The sequence below is a fragment of the Salvelinus namaycush genome, chromosome 41 (genome assembly GCF_016432855.1).
Source record: "Salvelinus namaycush isolate Seneca chromosome 41, SaNama_1.0, whole genome shotgun sequence".
NCBI lineage: Eukaryota > Metazoa > Chordata > Actinopteri > Salmoniformes > Salmonidae > Salvelinus > Salvelinus namaycush.
Window position 1 is genome coordinate 8,816,852 of NC_052347.1, and position 20,714 is coordinate 8,837,565.

Below are 20,714 nucleotides of genomic sequence, written 5' to 3' on the forward strand. Positions count from 1 at the left end.
TATTAAAGTGGTGAAAGGGGAACAAAAAGAAAATCAATGATGCAGTCATTGCCTCTGTCTGATTGTGTGCCGCGTTTGAAAGTGAAAGTGTTTGGTTGGCGATAACAGCTCATTGTGACTTAACCTCACAACCCTTTCCAAGCCTTATTGAAGCAGTCATGGCGATGGAGCCTGCTTAAGGGAGATTGTGTGGCTCTGAGGTTTAAAGTTATCTCTCTGTGTGTCTCCGCAGTGCGAAGGGGAAGGTAACACAGCCGCACCACCAGCAGAGCACGTGGACCAGGCCTTTGTTCCAGAGAGGTCCAGCAGGAGAGAGGTGAGTAGCCTGGGCACCCTAGGGTAGAACATTAAGCTCTAGCGATGGAGGGGTATTTTACTTATTATTAGCCTTTTCTCATATCTAGCTCCCCAACTAGAATCTAGTGTCCTGACCCAGTTTGCCTCTATCCTCACACGGCTGTAGCTAGCTACACTGTTGCGTAAACCTCACACATTGTTAGCTACAGTAAGGTCACATCATTCTATTGACAGAGACATGTTTCCCAGCTCTTATTTAGCAGTGACCCTGCTTTAAGAAAGAAAAATGATGGTTAAGGCATTCACTGAGGTTGTTTTCTTCCAGCTGGACCTCCTGTATGAAGAGGCTGTTTACACGGTAGTCAACAGGGTGGGCGTGCCCTCGCCAGAGTACGTCACCAATGAAGGCGACATCTTCAGTTATCTGCTGAAGGTACACACACTCCTTTGATCGGCTAAACAGCCCACCTGGCCAAACTCTCACACATACACGGCAGAGACCAACAAACACTTACTCTCATACAGATAAGCACACACACACTTATGAACGCACCCTAGTGTGCTGTAATTTACACTTCAAATACTGACTAATAAAATAGACAAGACCAGAAAGAGCCAAGTAAGCTGAAATAATTACTGTCCTAGAAAACCAACAGCAGAAATCAGATTGTCTTGTCATGTGACTCCTGTTGTAAACCCCTCCTCTAATCTCTGTCCTCACCAACTGATCCTAGAGGTTCAGTCTGGCGGTAGAGAGCCATGTTTGCTTTGAGACGTCTGTAGGAGACTGAGCAGATGTGCTTTGGCTTAGAGCTGATTAAATATCAAAGCCCAGACCCACTGAGTTTTGATGTTCAGCTGTAATATTACATCCATTCAGACTCTGTCACTCCAAAGCTGCGTCCTTGCTTCCTCTGTCGCTCTCTGCTTGAGGTGGTGGACCAGGGCACATGTCCCCATGCTTTGAAGTAACCCCTGGTTCTCTTTGGCCTTTTGAAGATAGTGAGATTGAACCTGTACAGCCATCTTGGATCGGGCTTATGAGAACGCAAATCATTGGCAAGGGATGTAATGCTTATCATCATTGTATTATTGTTTCAAATAGTTTTAAAGTTATGCTGTGATTTATAAAGCATACAGGTCAAAATGCAGGCAGGAGTATAGTTGGATGTGTATTGCAAATATGCTCACAGACCTATGAGGCTCTCTTGCTAAGAGCACCCTTTTCCACTGTCGTCCCTCTCCTAGGTATTTGATATGGGTCAGGAGGAACATGACATCATTCTGCAGAGAGTCCAAGAATCCAAGGTGAGATGCTTTGTTCCACTCCCATCTTGTCAATTTCCATCTCCTGTCTCCTCTCCTGTCACTTCCTGTATCTCCCATCCGCAGACACACGCCATGTAAGATGTGTGAACAAGATAGCACCACTGAGTTGTCACTGTGAGGATCTTCAAGTCTGGACCATATAATGTGCCTTTCTTTTGTGTTTAGCTATACACTGAGTTTACAAAACTGCTCTTTCCATGACATAGACTGACCAGGTGAATCCAGGTGAAAGCTATGATCCATATTGATGTCACTTGTTAAATTCAATTCAATCAGTGTAGATGAATGGGAGGAGACAGGTTAAAGAAGGATTTTGAAGCCTTGAGACAATTGAGAACTGAATTCTGTGTGCCATTCAGAGGGTGAATGGGCAAGACAAAATATTTAAGTGCCTTTGAACGGGGCATGGTAGTCGGTGCCAGGTGCACCGGTTTGTGTCAAGAACTGAAACGCTGCTGGGTTTTTCACACTCAACAGTTTGTCATGTGTATCAAGACATCCAGCCAACAAATCATTGGAGTCAACATGGGCCAGCATCCCTGTGAAACGCTTTCGACACCTTGTAGAGTTCATGCCCCGATGAATTGAGGCTGTTCTGAGGGCAAGGGGGGGGGGGGGGGGGGGGGGGGGGGGGGGGTGGAACTCAATATTAGGAAGGTGTTCCTAATGTTTTCTATACTCAGTGTATAGCATGTTGCATTCACAAGGTTAAAGTGAAATGCATGGAAAGCACTAACTAGCACTATGTACCCGGAGAGACTGAGCTGATGGAGTGTATTGATAGCCATAGTGAGGCTCACTGTGCACCAGGAGACATAATGATCTCTGAAAGCCCACTTTGTATGATGCCCTTGACTACCAGCAACCTTTCAAATGTCAGTTTGAAAGAGATGCTGGGCTCTTCTGCAAGACTCCTTGAAAGGTTGTGTGCAGAGAAGAACATATTGTGCCATTTAACTGTTCCATCCTACAATGATCTCTGTTTCTCGCCGGCACAGCAGTGTCTTTCCACCTTAGTGACACACAAAGCCCTGGCATTATACACCAGACAAAGAAAACACACATTGATTATTCTCTCTTGACAGACTCACACTGCAGTGATTGCTGGTATTTTGTTCACCACTGATGAAAGTGTATTTGTCGAGTTAAAGAATCCGAATAAAAATAAAGTTCACCGACTAGCTGTTGTTTTCAAAGTGGACTATTTGCCATGTTCAAGGCCCGGTTTTGGAATGCAGCCTGCTTATGGATCGTTTCAGCGAGATCTCTCACTAATGCATGACTCTTAGCCTGTGTACTGCTGTTACTTTGTGCACTTTGTTTTGCAGAGAGCCAGTTTCACCCTGAGAGTGTCTGTCATGAAAGGGAAAAATCTAATGGCAAAGGATGCAAATGGTGAGGGGTGTTTGTGTTCATTTACTGCTATTGATGGGAAGCAGCATTTGTTTTCTGTGCGTGGATATGAAATGTCATCGTGTCCATTTGCCAACTCCAACTCCCCATTGACAATGAATGCAATTGTTTATTATTGAAATAAGATTAGAACATTTTCAGATCAACTATATTGAGTGAGACACATTGTTCTTTCTGTCTGGAAGAAAAATAAAAACCTCTCATGATACAGTGGTTCAACCAAGACACTAGAACCATCATCACATCCCTGTCCACTTTAGACAACACTGGACCACTTTGTCTAAAAGGACACAGGCTGCTATTACTAGCAGACCAATTGCTTTTGATTCCTGAACCTCAATAAGGTACATCACCGTCATTCTAACAGTATAATCTCAGTGTGTCTCTATATTAGTTTAACCCTTACTGTGCCTGGGTAGGGTACAGCGACCCCTATTGCATGCTGGGAATCCTCCTGGGCCAGAGCCCCCGGGAGACAGAGGAGAAGAAGGAGAGGAAGTTCAGCTTCAGGAAGAGGAAGGAGAAGCTGGAGAAGAGGTCCAGTACCAAGGAGGTTCTAGCAGCCACGTGCATCCAGGTGACTGAGGTCAAGCCAGAGACGCTCAACCCAGTCTGGAATGAGCACTTTGTTTTGTAAGTACAGTACTGACGGTACGCCGATTCTGGAAGTTGTTGGCAGAATGCTTGACATTTGTATGTGTCTCAGAGCCTAACGGTAACAGCGTTTGTTTACACAATGTTAAATTATTATATTTCTTTCTTCCAATAGTGACATTGATGATGTCCACGGTGATCTACTGCATATGGACATATGGTAAGATTAAAATCAGTGTGGGCCTTTCCACTTTCAGTCCAAATTCCAGATTCCTGAAAACGTCCTACCAACCAACAGTCCTACTAACCTATGCTCTTCTTCTCAGGGACCATGACGATGACGTCTCTGTCGCAGAGGCCTGCAAAAAACTGAATGAAGTCAGTGGACTTAGAGGAATGGGCAGGTAGAACAGGCTTCTATTTGCTAATTATAAAGTCTGTGAAATAGGCCCTTTAATATAGTGAATGGAGGTTTTGACTGCCAGGTCATTGAGACGCAGTGCTGGTTGATTGCTCTGTGTTATATTTCATGTGTTCATCAGTGCCTTATCCCACCAGGTATTTTAAGCAGATTGCCAAATCGGTGCGGTCCAATGGGACGTCGTCATCAGGATCATCTGAGGACAATGCTGATGACTTCCTGGGCTGCATCAACATTCCACTGAATGTAATTCTTTAAAGTTACAGCTTTCACTTCCAAACTGCTGTTTACTGGTAATGTTTCTTCTTTTACACAGTAGTAATACATTTTACTTGATGCAGTTTATTCTAATATTTGTATCTATTAGCTATTATAAGTGTTAACTAACATTTTATTAATTATACTCCAGCAAACTTGGTTCCTGGCTCACTGTCTATCAGAGAGGTGCAAACACCCGTTATTAATTTATTGTAAATCCATCATAAAAGAGTGTGAAGTTTCGGTCTACACCTTCATCAGACCGGAACGTCACTCGGTTTGAATGGATTTAGAATAAATTATAGTTTTATGATGGAGAGAGCGTCGCGCCTCTAAAGAAATCCACTATTATTTAAGGCAGAACCTCTGTTCCAGTTGTTTGAGCACAAAACCCTTTTTTCCTGACTTAGTGTCTAGCCCATGGGCAGGCCCTCGGATCAATATAAAAAAAATCTATATATATATATTTAGGAACTCAGTCGGGGTCTCAACTTACTGTTGAGAGTTAGAATAGTAGAATAGAAAAAGTGCAATTTCGAACTTTGGCAGTTTTTCTCTTGTTATGTCAGTCACTGATAGTCAGTCAATTAGCCCATTTCAGCTAAAAAAAAAATAGATTGCTAAGTTAGCTTAGCAGCCAGCTATCTAAACTTTTTATCAGTCTCGCTCAGATATCGTATTAAAAACTGCTAACATTTCTCTCCACCCCATGGAAGAATGTGTAGAATTGCAGGAAATTAGCTGTGAAACAGGATGTGGGTACGCAGACCAGCGAGCAACCGCGGCCCCTCATGATGAGTTCAGACTTTTTGTGGTCCCCACCCTCATCAAAGTTGCCCATCCCTGGTCTAGCCTGTTTGTTGTTCGCCTGTAGGAGATTCCTGTGATGGGATATGACAAGTGGTTTAAGCTGGAGCCCCGGTCCAGTGCCTCCAAGGTCCAGGGAGAATGTCACCTGATTCTGAGGCTCTTCACTACCCAGGTAGCTACTACTGTCTCTCTGCTCCACAGTACCTGTGTAGTCTACCCAAGTCACTTGATCATTTCATTTTGTTCCCCAGAGAGACACTACACTGAGTAAGAGGGAATCCAAAGAAGTCATTCATAAGAAGATGCTGAGTCAGATTCTGGAGTACGAGCATGCTCATATTCAGGTGAAACTCTACTATACAGTGCATTCTATTATCAAGTGAAATGACAGAAATGGCTATGGATGGTTTCCTTATGATATCCATGTAAATCATCTTGTTTTTCTCTCCAGAAAGAGCCTTATAACTGGAATGGGCAGGTGAGTCCTCCAGCATGGACTGTGCTGTCCCATCATGCTGTGCAAACTGACCTCTCGCCCCTGCAACAGGCCATCATGTAAGTAGCTACAATAGTAACACTTCAATGTAGATCATATGCCAAAGGTATTGCGGTGGTCCAAATGAGAAAATCTAAATTATGCCAAGCTGGTGGAGCCTGTGCCAATAAAGTACCACATTTTTAATTATGAGTTGCATCTTTTCCTTCCTAGTCCTTTTAGGTCTGAAACCATTCATCTCAGCTGAGAGGTGAAGGTCATGTTATGTACAGTAGATGTATAGTAGTATGTATTGCTCTGGTCTTCAGTCGCTGGCAGTGCTACAGCAGCCACCACCGGTCCCAGAGGATGTGCTACACTCTGCTGCTGAGGCTCCTGAGGACCATCGATGCAGAGTGGGATCCCCAAGCTGTGCAGGGAGACCTGGTAGGCCTACTGTCTCCTCACAGCTCCCCTCTGGCTCACAATCGCCTTTCATCTGGCATTAGGACACCTCATTAACTCACCACTCAACATCCATCATCCTATGACCTAGGGGTCTGTTATTCAATCAAAACCTGGTTGTTTCGGTGCGGTACTTTTTCTGGAAACTAGACTGAAGCCCAGAAGTCTCTGAATGTGCTGTTATTGGCTACATCGATCATTGTGAGGTTGAGTGATGTGATGATGATGTACTTCCTGTGTTCAGGAGCGGCAGCTGTCGGACAGCTTCAGGCTGTACACGGACCACTGTCTGTGTCTGATGAAGAGCATGCGCCAGGTGTTCCCCTGCGCCAGTCCAGCCGCCGTCACACGCTGCGAGCTCATGCTGAGGTAAACTCATACCACAGGAGGCTGGTGAGGGGAGGAAGGCTCATATTAATGGCTGGAATGAAATGAATGGAATCACATTAAACCATATGGAAAACGTGTTTCATGTGTTTGATACCATTCCGTTCCAGCCATTACTATGAGCACGTGCTCCCCAGTTAAGGTGCCACCAGCCACCTGTGACTCAGGGTGACAAAGTCATAAGCCTATTGGGAGGGTTTTCTACTTGAATGGTGGTGACCGTGCCAATAAAAGCAGGCTCATGTTGAGGCTCATGTTGCTATGCTCTTTCTCTGTGAGCAGCCCCACGGGGCACTGTACTTCTGTGTCGCACAGACCAGATGAATGGAGATCCTGCAGGGCCTTTTCCAATGAGATTTCAAAGTCTGCCCAGTGATTGACACTCCTGCAGAGATCTCTGTGTATTGTGGACACAGACAACACACAAAAAAAGATGTACTCAAACACATACTAATCGTTCTTGCTGTCAGTCACCTTAACGTAAAAAGGCTGACAGAAATGACAGGTTAGGCCAGTCAGGATTGTCTGTTCCAGCAATCATTTGGAACATTTGTGTCCAACAATCGTTTTGATTACCTACAAATCACCTTGCATTGTGCCTTTTGTCTTTTACTCAGTAATGAGTTGTTGGGCTACAATAACAGGCCCATGTTTCTCTCCCTTTGTGTTTGTGACTCAGGGGTGTAGGACACATGCAGACCATGCCGGCCTTCAAGACTGCGTGCCCCCTTCGAAATGAACTGCATTTGGAAATTGCCACCGTTGTCAAGGTACAACATAAATATAAGGAAGACCTGTTAGTGATAGCACTGTTGCCTGACTAATTCGAATGACTGCAATCTTTGATTTCAACAGAAAGGTACAGTGGAGTGGTACGAGAGCACAATTTCACAATTCAAACCAGAGGAGGGGGTAAGTTGACACCATAAGAATTGATAACACACAAAGTCATACAAATAAAGAGAGTCGCGCATTCTATATATAAACTCCCAGTCATTTATTGGGTAACACATGGATGGGCCTGTCGGGGTTGTGTGTGAGCTGTAGTGTGTCGATTCTATAGGCTCTGGAGGAGCAGCTGAGGAGACTGGTCCAGGTGGTAGATGCAGTGTGTGCAGATGTACAGAGGGGACAGAATGTCTACAACAAGCTCTTCTACAGGTACACAAACAGTCCCTGCAGTTTATTGTGTTAATCAAGGAGGGTGACAGGGCGAACTTGACTTTTAAGTAGGATCCTGTTGATTATGTCAAATAGCAAGTGAATCCTGTTCTTTGTTTTGTCTTTTTAAACGCCCCAGTGCGGTGAAAGTGGATTTCTTCAGCATCGCTTATAGACAGTTGGAGAAACTGGTGAGAATTCCTTTGAAACCAAAAGGGATAGAACCTGCCAACATCTTTATCCATACATTACATTTATCCATACATGATGATATACAGTATACTGATGCATATAGTGTTCCTGTATGTTCAGCATGCATGTATCCTCACCATTGACCCTTGACCTCTGAGATGGGGTGACTGACCCCTGTGCTCCCCCAGGTCGCGGACGACGTGAGCGTTGCCATGGAGAAGGTGTGTGGCACTCTGGAGCAGGAGAGCTCCAGGCTAACTCAGACCATGGGAGAGACTCTGTTAGAGCTCTACATGTCTCTGAAAATACTCAAACGCTTCAGAGAGTTCCTCCCTCTCAGGTGAGTTTGTGAACACCCGGTCAGACTGGTGGATGGTGGATGTTCAGCTTGGTTGCATTGAACTTTTAAAAAACAGAAAGATTGATTAGATGTTGTTATTGCTTGGTGATTTGATCTTGCCTTGAACTTCTCCATATGCTTGAACATACAGTAGATTAGCTAAATGTCAGGTGGTTAATGAGTATTTCTCTCTCAGGGACGCTAAGATGATGGCCTTGACTGGCTATCACAACTGGTTCAAGACGTCTATCCACAAGTGGCTGCAGATAGTCCATGACAAGGCTTGTGACAGGATCCGCAGAGCAGTAGACATGGACCAGGTGAGAAAGGCGTTTTATGGAAGTGTCTGTAGAGATTCTGCGAAAACATGGAACATACGGCAATCAGGATATCCATTACACTTCTACAGCAGAAGCCATTGATGATCTGTAACCCACCATGATGTTTCTATCTAATGTACTCTGAATATGAGTTAGTTTCTGTGTACTGTACCTGTGTGTCAGTGTATTTCTAGTACAGTACATGTGTATGACTTTCTATAAGTTGTTGTTCATAGAATGTGTGTGTGTGTGTGTGTGTGTGTGTGTGTGTGTGTGTGTGTGTGTGTGTGTGTGTGTGTGTGTGTGTGTGTGTGTGTGTGTGTGTGTGTGTGTGTGTGTGTGTACTGAGCAGCTGGAGCCAGTACAGCAGGCCAAACACAGCTCCTCGGCGGTGGATGTGACAGCGTGTTTCAGCCAGGTGCGGGAGTTCTGGAAACAGATGTCCTGGCCAGACTCTGCAGGGGCCTTCATCTTTGTCACCCGCCTGACAGACGTGAGTGCCACCGCCGCACACACACACACACACACACACACACACACACACACACACACACACACACACACACACACAAGTGCATGCTTTCACACACGCTACACATTCAGAGACAGTGTAAGAAGCTCTAGAGGTGGCAAGCCACAATCACAAACAACCAGAGCAGAAAGAAAATAATGCTAATTGAGGGTTTCACTCTCGATGATGATGATGGTGAGTGAGATGTTGTCTGTGTTGCAGAATTTCTGCAGCGAGGCCGTGTGTTACTCAGAGATGATAAAGCGCAAGATTGAGAGGAGCCAGCAGGGTCGAGACATCAAGAGCCTGACAGTGCAGGTAACGCCTGTGGGAAGGCAGGAAGGAAGGGGGGCTCCAGGATGACGTGGGAAGTAAATGTCAACGAGTGTTCTTTCCCTGGCAACACAAAGACCACAGCGGGTTGTCCGTAGCGTAATATGTTTGGTCTACTTCAGTGGAAGCTGCTTAGAGGAGAACGGATCATAATAATGGCTGGAATAGAGTAAATGGAATGGTATCATAAACATGGTTTTCATGGGTTTAATACCACTCCATTCACTCCATTCTGTCCATTAGGATCCATTCCAGCCATTATTATGAGCCCTCAGCAGCCTCCACTGGTCTACTTACCATCCTGCCTCTTTTCATTGTCAATCATTCACTCCCTCCCCCAATCCCCTACCTGCCTCTTTTTTTAGCCCTGCCTCTTTTTCGTCCTTTGTTTCCTTCAACCATTCTCGACCTTTCCTCTGGCTTTCTCTTCTTCCCTCTACTAATGTACTTCCTGGATCTTGGTGTGGGCTAGCTGTGCATCGCCCTGAACGACACAGAGCATGTGCGTGTGTTCCTGGGCCACCTACCTCGGGACCTGGACTGGCAGGGCGTGGAGCAGGCCATGGAGGAGTCTTGCGGGGCGGAGGGGAAGGAGCAGGTCAACAAGGCCCTGAACGGACAGCTCTACAATGTGGATGCGGACCTACAGAGGGAGGCCAAGCGCCTCATCACCCACCTCACAGACAAGGTCCCTCCATCTCACTGAACTGTCCTCTCTGTCATACTTAGTAACCAGTCATCAAATCAAATGAGTCACTTGCGCCGAATACAACAGGTGTAGACTTTACAGTGAAATGCTTACTTACGAGCCCCAAACCAACAATCCAGTTTAAAAAATAAATAAACATAAACATTATTGAATAAGAATAAGAAATAAAAGGAACACGTAATTAAAGAGCAGCAGTAAAATAACAGTAGCGAGACTATATACAGGGGAGTACCGGTACAGAGTCAATGTGCGGGGGCACCGGTTAGTTGTGGTAATTGAGGTAATATGCACCTGTAGGTAAAGTTATTAAAGTGACTATGCATCGATGATAACAACAGAGAGTAGCAGCGGTGTAAAAGAGGGTGTGGTGGGGGAGGATGTTCAGGAGTCTTTTGGCTTGGTGGTTGAAGCTGTTTAGAAGCCTCTTGGACCTAGACTTGGCGCTCCGGTACCACTTGCTGTGAGGTAGCAGAGAGAACAGTCTATGACTAGGGTGGCTGGAGTCTTTGACAATTTTTAAGACCTTCCTCTGACACCGCGTGGTATAGAGGTCCTGGATGGTAGGAAGCTTGGCCCCAGTACTTCCCTCTGTAGTGCCTTGCGGTCGGAGGCCGAGCAGTTGCCATACCAGGCAGTGATGTAACCAGTCAGGATGCTCTCGATGGTGCAGCTGTAGAACCTTTTGAGGTTCTGAGGACCCATGCCAAATCTTTTCCGTCTCCTGAGGGGGAATAGGTTTTGTCGTGCCCTCTTCACGACTGTCTTGGTGTGCTTGGACCATGTTAGTTTGTTGGTGATGTGGACACCAAGGAACTTGAAGCTCTCAACCTGCTCCACTACAGCCCCGTCGATGAGAATGGGGGCGTGCTCAGTCCTCTTTTTCCTGTAGTCCACAATCATCTCCTTAGTCTTGATCACGTTGAGGTAGAGGTTGTTGTCCTGGCACCACACAGCCAGGTCTCTGACCTCCTCCCTATAGGCTGTCTCGTCGTTGTCGGTGATCAGGACTACCACTATTGTGTGATCGGCAAACTTAATGATGGTGTTGGAGTCGTGTCTGGCCGTGCAGTCATGAGTGAACAGGGAGTACAGGAGGGGACTGAGCATGCACGCCTGAGGGGCCCCTGTGTTGAGGATCAGCGTGGCAGATGTGTTGCTACCTACCCTCACCACCTGGGGGCGGCCCATCAAAGTCCAGGATCCAGTTGCAGAGGGAGGTGTTTAGTCCCAGGGTCGTTAGCTTATTGATAAGCTTTGATGGCACTATGGTGTTGAACGCGGAGCTGTAGTCAATGAATAGCATTCTCACATAGGTTTTCCTTTTTTCCAGGTGGAAAAGGGCAGTGTAGAGTGCAATAGAGATTGCATCATCTGTGGATCTGTTAGGGCAAATTGGAGTGGGTCTAGGGTTTCTGGGATAATGGTGTTGATGTGAGCCATGGCCAGCCTTTCAAAGCACTTCATGGCTACAGACGTGTCATTTAGGCAGGTTACCTTTAGTGTTCTTGGGCACAGGGACTATGGTGGTCTGCTTAAAACATGTTGGTATTACGGACTCAGACAGGGAGAGGCTGAAAATGTCAGTATTTTTGTATTTGTATTTATTATGGATCCCCATTAGCTGCTGCCAAAGCAGCTGTGCCAATGTTTGTGTTGCTTCACAGCCCGTTATGTTTCATAAGTTGTTGTTTTTATATCTGTTTTTAAATCTAATTTTACTGCTTGCATCAGTTACTTGATGTGGAATAGAGTTCCATGTAGTCATGGCTCTATGTAGTACTGTGTGCCTCCCATAGTCTGTTCTGGACTTGGGACTGTGAAGAGACCTCTTGCGGCATGTCTTGTGGGGTATGCATGGGTGTCTGAGCTGTGTGCCAGTAGTTTCGACAGACAGCTCGGTGCATTCAACATGTCAATACCTCTCACAAATAAAAGTAGTGATGAAGTCAATCTCTCCTCCACTTTCAGCCAGGAGAGATTGACATGCATATTATTAATATTAGCTCTCTGTGTACATCCAAGGGCCAGCCGTGCTGCCCTGTTCTGAGCTAATTGCAATTTTCCTAAGTCCTTTTTTGTGGCACCTGACCACACGACTGAACAGTAGTCAAGGTGCGACAAAACTAGGGCCTGTAGGACCTGCCTTGTTGATAGTGTTGTTAAGAAGGCAGATCATCGCTTTATTATAGACAGACTTCTCCCCATCTTAGCTACTTCTGCATCAATATGTTTTGACCATGACAGTTTACAATCTAGTGTTACTCCAAGCAGTTTAGTCATTTCAACTTGCTTAATTTCCACATTATTTATTACAAGATTTAGTTGAGGTTTAGGGTTTAGTGTTTTGTTCCAAATACAATTCTTTTAGTTTTAGAAATATTTAGGGCTAACTTATTCCTTGCCACCCACTCTGAAACTAACTGCAGCTCTTTGTTGAGTGTTGCAGTCATTTCAGTCGCTGTAGTAGCTGACGTGTATAGTGTTGAGTCATCCGCATACATAGAAACTCTGGCTTTACTCAAAGTCAGTGGCATGTCGTTAGTAAAAATGGAAAAAAGGGGCCTAAACAGCTACCCTGGGGAATTCCTGATTCTAACTGGATTATATTTGAGAGGCTTCCATTAAAGAACACCCTCTGTGTTCTGTTAGACAAGTAACTCTTTATCCACATTATAGCAGAGGGTGTAAAGCCATAACACACACGTTTTTCCAGCAGCAGACTATGATCAATAATGTCAAAAGCTGCACTGAAGTCTAACAAGACAGCCCCCACAATAATTTTATCATCAATTTCTCTCAGCCAATCATCAGTCATTTGTGTAAGTTCTGTGCTTGTTGAGTGTCCTCCCCTGTAAGCATGCTGAAATTCTGTTGTCAATTTGTTTACTGTAAAATAGCATTGTATCTGGTCAAACACTATTTTTTCCAGAAGTTTACTAAGGGTTGGTAATAGGCTGATTGGTCGACTATTTGAGCCAGTAAAGGGGCTTTACTATACTTGGGGAGCGGAATGACTTTAGCTTCCCTCCAGGCCTGAGGGCACACGCTCTATAGTAGGCTTAAATTGAAGATGTGGCAAATAGGAGTGGCAATATCTTCTATTATCCTCAGTCATTTTCCATCTAGATTGTCAGACCCCGGTGGCTTGTCATTGTTTATAGACAACAATCATCTTTTCACCTCTTCCACACTGACTTTACGGAATTCAAAAGTACAATTCTTGTCTTTCATAATTTGGTCAGATATACTTGGATGTGTAGTGTCAGCGTTTGTTGCTGGCATGTCATCGCTAAGTTTGCCTATCTTGCCAATGAAAAAGTAATTAAAGTAGTTTGCAATATCAGTGGGCTTTGTGCTGAATGAACCATCTGATTCAATGAATGAAGGAGCCGAGTTGGCTTTTTTCCCCCCCAAAAATGAATTTAAGGTGCCCCAAAGCTTTTTACTATCATTTTTTATATAATTTATCTTTGTTTCATATTGTAGTTTCTTTTTCTTTTTTCTTTCGTTTAGTCACATGATTTCTTAATTTGAAGTACATTTGCCAGTCAGTTGGGCTGCCAGACTTAATTGCCATACCTTTTGCCTCAACCCCCTCAACCATACACCTTTTCAATTCCTCATCAATCCAAGGGGATTTAACAGTTTTTACAGTCATTTTCTTAATGGGTGCATGCTTATTAGTAACTGGAATAAGTATTTTCATAAATGCGTCAAGTGCAGCGTCTGGTTGCTTCTCATTACACACCACAGACCAGCAAATATTCTTTACATCATCAACATATGAATGATGACAACTTCTTGTATGACCTCTTATACACTATATTAGACCCAGCCTTTGGAACTTTGATTTTCCTAGATATGGCTATTATATTGTGATCACTATATCCTATGGATTTGGATACTGCTTTAAAGCAAATATCTGCAGCATTAGTAAAAATGTGATCAATACATGTTGATGATTTAATTCCTGTGCTGTTTGTAACTACCCTGGTAGGTTGACTGACAACCTGATCCAGGTTGCAGGCACTGGTCACAGTTTGAAGTTTTTTCCTGAGTGAGCAGCTTGATGATAGCCAGTCAATATTTAAATCACCCAGAAAATATACTTCTCTGTTGATATCACATACATTATCAAGCATTTCACACATGTTATCCAGATACTGACTGTTAGCACTTGGTGATCTATAGCAGCTTCACACAAGAATGGGCTTTAGGTGAGGCAGATGAACCTGTAGCCATATTACTTCAACAGTATTTAACATTAGATCGTCTCTAAGCTTTACAGGAATGTGGTTCTGAATATAGACAGCAACACCGCCTCCGTTGACATTTCTGTCTTTTCGGTAGATGTTATAACCATGTATTACTACCACTGTATCATCAAAGGTATTATCTAAGTGAGTTTCAGAGATAGTCAGAATATGAATGTCATCTGTTACAAGCAAGTTATTGACTTCATGGACCTTGTTTCTCAGGCTGCATATGTTAATATGGGCTACTTTTAGCACTTTTCTGGGTTGCTTGATTGTTTTTAATGCTTTACTGAGAGCTTATCAGAGGTAGACTTACACATGTTATTTACATTGGAGCTGATAGTGCAGGGTGAGCTGCACAAAGTGGTCTTCCTACTATCGCACACTGCCTCAGTGCTAACAGTGTAACTCTGGTTTATAGGCTCATGATTACTGCTTACAATAGCTGTAGGATAAACAGATGTGTTCAGTGCAATTAGGGGTACATCAATTAAATTACTTACATTGTGTTTGCCAATGCCCCTAATATAATGTACATTTGATGCAGCATTATGACGACTCATTGTCACAATGGTAGGGATTAACTGAGCTGGTCTTGGATCATTTACCAGTCATTGTTTCAATGCAGCCTTGAAATGCGTGGACAGAGTCCAGGAGCCAAGATGGAGCCAAGATGATTTGGATGGATTCCGTCATTCCTGTAGAGTATCTTCTGTTTCCAGAAGGTGTCAAAGTTATTAATAAAAGTGACCCCAGCAGAGCTACAGTAGTCTTTTAGCCAGATGTGTAATGCCAGCAGTCTGCTGAATCTTTCACACCCGCGGCCCAACGATGGTACTGGATCTGAAATTATTGGCCGTTTTTTGGAGTCTTTTAATGCTAAAATCAGTTCTTTAAAATCAATTTTCAAATGTTCCAAGCTAGCCCTCCTTATGTCGTTTGACCCCACATGGACTACGACAGTGTCAGCTGACCAACTGGAAAGGGTCAGTGAAGACACTTGCCAGTTGGTCAGCTCATGCTCGCAGTACACGTCCTGGTAATCAATCTGGCCCTGTGGCCTTGTGAATGTTGACACAGGCAAGGGACACAGTCATGCATGTCAATATCAGTTTCCATGAGAACGGGTTACATAAATGATACAGACCTTGGTTCAAATAGTATTTGTTTTCTTGTTTTTATGGGGCGTTTGATGAAGCTTGTTTGGAGTGCAAGACGTTCGGGGGTTTCACATTTGGGACTATTCCATTGGTTCCATTGCGTCAGGCAACCTTAATCCAGCACAGCTAAAGTATTTCAAAGAAAACAAATACTATGTGAACACAGGTTTGGTTACATAATACTGTATGATATGGCATACTAAAATTGGGTCTTGCCTGGTAATCGTTGTCACATTGCCTTGAACAGAGAGGTAAACCAGTGCATTGTGATATTGTGTGTTTCTAGATGCTTTCAGAGCTGAAGAGGTACCTCCAACACATCAGCCTGTCCCCTGACTCCATCAACAACGATGATGTAAGACTGAACAGTACATTGTGCTCTGCTTCTGTCATGGAGCAGCAACCTCTCTGCTTTCTTTCTTTGTCCTTTCTGGGTTTGAAGACATTTCCTCAATAAGCTTCCCCCTAAGATGGGACACTGCTCTGTGACATTGTTCTATTTTCAGGCCGTGTCCCCCCTCATGAAGTACTTACGTGACACTTTAGTCATCCTCAGCGAGTCTCTGGTGAAGGAGAATCTGGCTAGGTAATTACCTGCTGTGTCACGTCTTTATCTAGATGAGCATCTTAGACATGCACGCAATAACGATACCCCTCTGACACATTATGCTGTAGTACTGGTCATTATCCAGCCATTATGATCACTTGACATACAGCGGATTGTTGTCTAACTGTGTTCTCCTGTGTACTGCACAGAGTTCTCCTCGGCATGTGGGAGCTGCTCCTCAGAATGATCCTAGACACGGTGGCGGAGAACATGGGAGTCCAGGTGGAGTTCTACAACCGCTTCCAGTACACTGTGGAGGTCAGTGCTCTGTGTGTCTCTCTCTCTCTCAGTTGACCCCAGAGATAGGGAGAATCACAGTAGGGGCCTATTTCCCCTTCTTCCTCATCTTCCTCCTCCTTTTCACCATCATCAGCTACTGTATCCTTGCTAATTACTTGTGTGGTATAATTTCCATACCACTGATATTCATCAGGTCTCTTGGCTGCTCAGTCTCTGCTGAGGAGAGTCCCCACTAGAATGGCAATGTGACAGTTCCTGTATTCTAATGGAGCATAGAGCTGGCAAGGGACACACGACAGATTTGGATGAAAAGTCATGAAAATGCAAAGCTGCGTGGGTAGAACATGTGGTGTGTTCCATGGTGATCTCCTTCTCCTACTGGGGGCTTCACGCTGTCAGCGAGGATACATACCGGTCTGCTAATATCCTCTGACATATGCTCCAACCAAAGGCGTTACTTATAGTTACCACCGCTAATTAGCTAGTCATGCCAGTCGAACAGAGCGGAGTATCAGAACATGTAACCTGAAACCTTCCCCACCACAATGCTCCTTTCAGGCCCTGGTGCAGTTCTTCTATGCTGATGGAGAGGGACTTGCCATAGAAGATCTGAAGAACCATGTCGACTACAAGGTGAGAGCACCAAGGGTTTATGTACCATTTAGCTACTTAATGCCTGACCGTGGTAGAGAGCCTTTTCTAGTGGGGGTTGTTCAGCTGGTTCCTGACGAGCCCCCTCTTCACTGCTGTTCCTATAGGCTCTCGACGAGGAGCTGAGGCTGAACAAGTGTTCGTCCTTTGAGCTGATCGAGCAGTACTTCCTGGAGAAGATCTCTCAGCAGGTAGTCTGCAGCCTGCTGGGCTGCCACATGTGACTCTAACCCCCAGGCTAGTGTAGTGGGGGAGTGTTGATTAGGAGCTGAAAGATCACAACACATTTTCTTTTTCTTTATCTCTTTAATGCTAATGTGGTCGCTAGCTGTTTTCTGTAACGGCGGTTCATTTTAGAACGCCAGAACAACTTTACAGGCATGGCCACTTACTACAAGCATTTCGCTACACTCGCATTAACATCTGGTAACCGTGTGTATGTGACAAATAACATTTGATTTGATGTCCAGGATTCATCGTACTGAATGGATGTATAACAATCCAACCAATCAATCATCTGTTTATGTATGATTTATAATATGGATCTGCCTTTCAGAGAACACTGAAGCACACCCGCTTTGGCCGCGTCAGTGTGAAGTGTTACTATGATGCTTCTGAGCAGAGGCTCACGGTGGAGATCCTGCATGCCGCCGATCTCATTGCCTTGGACGCCAATGGTAATTATCAGAGTTCCATTGGCATTCAGCTCCTTATGCAGAAAGAATGCCAATCCAATCTTCTGTATGAGCCCCTCATTCGTTCCCGTTCCTCTCTCTCTCTCTGGTGCCACACAGGGCTGAGTGACCCCTTTGTCATCGTGGAGCTCTGTCCCCACCACCTCTTCCCCATGGCCAAGAGCCAGCGCACCCAAGTGAAGCTCAAGACCCTGCACCCAGTATTTGATGAGCTCTTCTATTTGTGAGTGTCTAATCCGCCTTCTGTATGCACTAACAGAGAAAGAAATGTTGGGATTGGTGGATGATATGATAATTCCCTCTTGACAGCAGCTATATTGAAAAGCAAAGCATGGAGATGTAGACTTCAGTTTGACTCATTTTCCTCTATCTGCTGTTCCACAGCCATGTCAGCCCAGAGCAGTACAGGCACAGGTTTGCCTGTCTGACTTTTACTGTGATGGACTATGATTGGCTGTCCACCAACGATTTTGCCGGGGAGGCCTTGGCCCCGCTCAGTGACTTCTGTTGGCCAGGGAGACCCAACGCCTCAGCGGCCGGAAAGACCATCCAGCCGGCCATTCTGCACCTGGCCCGGAGCAAACCCAGCGGTAAGGAGCAGGGTTAGGGTCAATTCGATTTAAATTCAGTCAATTAATTAAGTAAACCCGTATTCTAATTCCACGTTTTCCTCATTGAAAAGAATTTAGGAACATTTGAATTGTAATTTCAGTTTACTTCCTGAATTTACTGAATTGAAAGGAATTGACCCCAACCCTGGTAGGACAGTCCGCCGGATAGACTACAGTACATAACACCACCCCTCTACTCCTCACTGAGCGGGAACGGGTCCCCAGGGAGGAGAGCCTGTTAAGTCTGGGAAAGGTTTCCTATTACTTCTGTAATCCAACCTAGCGACCCGTTCAATCTAAAGGTAATTGTGGCAGGCATTGGATGGATGCACTTACGTCTCTGTTTGCTCTCTCCATCCAGAGAAGCCAATCATGAGGATTTTGGACGCACGGACAGGAGACGGAGAGGCTCAGGAGTTTGTGAGGAAGCTAAAGGAGATTGAGAAATCCATGGAAGAGGAGTGAAGCTGTCAGCACTGATCTGGTGTATTGGTGTATTCTGACCATGTCTTCGCCACATGTGCTTTTGTACTTGTTGTACTACCGTATGTTTACAATGTTTACAGTTTTCAAATCCTCTTGTACGTGCACTGAAAATGTAATGCTGAACAAAACACAGTAAGGCATGACTTTTTAAATTGAAATACCAATGTCCTGTCTCTCTGCTGTATTTTTATGCCTCAAATCAAATGCTATTTGTCACATGCGCCGAATACAACAGGTGTAGACTTTACCGTGAAGTGCTTACTTACAAGCCCTTTCCCAACATTGTGGAGTTAAAAAGTAAGAAAAATCCAAGGGTCCTATCTGAGAAATGTGAGAAATAGCTTATCCTATAGTGATTATTTTGTTTTCTAAAGAGCTCATTGAATGTTATCTTTGTTATATTATCTTTGTTATATTATCTTTGTTGTATTACATCTCTAACGTTTAACTGAATCAAAAACTAATTTGTAACTGATATGTATTCAGTCGAATCATGTGGGTGGATCAATCGTTGAAGAAATATATACTCACTACTGTTTCTGAGTTTGTGGCAAAGTAGCACATGGATGTAACACTGCAAGGAAAAGCCGTCTGTAGCCAGGTTTTGTAAGTCAACACAAGGAGTAAGGGCACATATGGCTGTGTTTACACAGGCAGCCCAATTCTGAAATGTTTCAGATCTTTTCACACCAGCTCTTTTTCAGAGCTGATCTGATTAGTCAAAAGAACACTAAGTTAAAGAAAAGAGATCACAATTTGGCTGCCTGTGTAAACGCAGCCTATGTGACGCCATCTGTGCTCATTGATGATTGATAATTGGATGTTTATATCTCTTCAGATTATGAACCATATCCCTGAAGAAAAGAGTATTAGTCCTCTATTTGTGATATTGTAAATGTGAACTACTTGTCCTTGAATTGTAATGGATTGTGCTGCTGTTCATTGTACCATTCAAATGAAAATGTCTATAAATAAAGATTGTATTTAAATATGATTCACTAGCTCTTATCACATGTTGTTCTCCTTAGAAAAATATGTTTCCTTCTTTGTAGTGGACTTGCCCATATGACATCAACATGTTGCTCTTCATGTTGCATGAGTCTTTTTCTAAATGGAAACTAAATGGACTCACAAACATATAGTAGCACTAGACACCTAGAAAAAAACTGTCCTTTGTATTTAGCTCAAAATGCCAGGGTTAATTTCGATTTCTTCCAGACCGAAAGATTCCGTCTCTGTCGGTCTTGTGTCTGCATGTTCTCTCGCTTCTCTGTCTCTTTATTTTGCTTTTCTCACTCTGTGTATCTCTACCCTCCCCCCTCTCTAGCTCTCGCTCTCGCTCTCACTCTCGCTCTCTCTCTCTCTGCTCTTGTCACTTAGTTTCAAGGCTTACAAAAGGAAACAGCAGATGTCTGTTTACAGGCACTCATTCTCTCTCTCCTCACTTCCCTCCGAATGTCATTCTCAGATGCAGGCCTGTCTGCTCCCACCACCTCCACCTCCATTATCCTTCCACTCTCCCTCTTCCTCCACAGTGTTCCCTCTATCACAGTCCTCTTCCGGTTCCCCTCTTGACCTTTCAGACCTTCTGTCACCTCAAGAGAGCCACCTTGGATGGAAAACACGCTGCTGCATGACCACAGTGACCCCAAAGAGAAACACTCAGAGTCCAGTAATAAGGGCAGTAAGTTTATGTTGATTATGTCCAATCTATCAAATCATAGAAGTCTGAACCACAATGACCTGGTTACATCCCCATCCGCCTACACACAGTCCAACGTGTTTGTGACTGATGGACTTCTGTAATAATATGGGTTTAGATATATAGATAGATAGATATAGATCGGTAGTGTTTTGATGGATATGTTGGGATGTTTTACAGAGAGAGGGAGTGTTTATTTGGTAATATCAATCAATCAAACAACACCCTCTCCAGAAAAAAATCACCAAGCCCAATACTGAGTAGTTGGTATTGGATTGAGTGTGGCCAGTG

The 20,714-nt window shown here is 44.3% G+C and overlaps 2 protein-coding genes and 1 long non-coding RNA gene across 3 annotated transcripts; all 3 read left to right on the forward strand.

The window, feature by feature from the left end:
* The first annotated feature begins 632 nt into the window (after positions 1-632).
* LOC120034315 lies at positions 633-3,119 on the forward strand. The gene is made up of 3 exons (XR_005474025.1): positions 633-730; positions 1,546-1,605; positions 2,955-3,119. It is a non-coding gene; the product is annotated as an uncharacterized LOC120034315 (long non-coding RNA).
* A 359-nt stretch (positions 3,120-3,478) lies between these two features.
* Positions 3,479-8,146, forward strand: LOC120033984 (BAI1-associated protein 3-like). The gene is made up of 13 exons (XM_038980385.1): positions 3,479-3,672; positions 3,809-3,853; positions 3,960-4,037; positions 4,192-4,300; positions 5,187-5,294; positions 5,374-5,466; positions 5,574-5,677; positions 5,927-6,044; positions 6,307-6,431; positions 7,129-7,219; positions 7,513-7,610; positions 7,750-7,801; positions 7,991-8,146. Exons 1-13 carry the CDS (start codon positions 3,479-3,481, stop codon positions 8,144-8,146), a joined length of 1,371 nt encoding a protein of 456 aa, XP_038836313.1.
* Positions 8,147-8,349: 203 nt separating this feature from the next.
* On the forward strand, positions 8,350-19,664 carry LOC120034380 (BAI1-associated protein 3-like). The gene is made up of 13 exons (XM_038980912.1): positions 8,350-8,462; positions 8,815-8,955; positions 9,196-9,291; positions 9,779-9,994; positions 15,718-15,786; positions 15,938-16,017; positions 16,188-16,296; positions 16,837-16,911; positions 17,037-17,120; positions 17,486-17,606; positions 17,724-17,847; positions 18,009-18,214; positions 18,597-19,664. The coding sequence occupies exons 1-13, from the start codon at positions 8,352-8,354 to the stop codon at positions 18,698-18,700; spliced, it is 1,536 nt and encodes a 511-aa protein (XP_038836840.1). The 5' UTR covers positions 8,350-8,351; the 3' UTR covers positions 18,701-19,664.
* Positions 19,665-20,714: the final 1,050 nt, after the last annotated feature.

Coding starts and splice junctions, on each gene's coding strand:
- LOC120033984 (XM_038980385.1), top strand. CDS start 3,479: ATGCTGGGAATCCTCCTGGGCCAGAGCCCCCGGGAGACAGAGGAGAAG. Junction 4,301..5,186: donor GCATCAACATTCCACTGAAT/GTAATTCTTTAA, acceptor GTTCGCCTGTAG/GAGATTCCTGTGATGGGATA. Junction 7,611..7,749: donor TACAACAAGCTCTTCTACAG/GTACACAAACAG, acceptor TAAACGCCCCAG/TGCGGTGAAAGTGGATTTCT.
- LOC120034380 (XM_038980912.1), top strand. CDS start 8,352: ATGGCCTTGACTGGCTATCACAACTGGTTCAAGACGTCTATCCACAAG. Junction 16,912..17,036: donor AGAACCATGTCGACTACAAG/GTGAGAGCACCA, acceptor CTGTTCCTATAG/GCTCTCGACGAGGAGCTGAG. Junction 18,215..18,596: donor GGCCCGGAGCAAACCCAGCG/GTAAGGAGCAGG, acceptor CTCTCCATCCAG/AGAAGCCAATCATGAGGATT.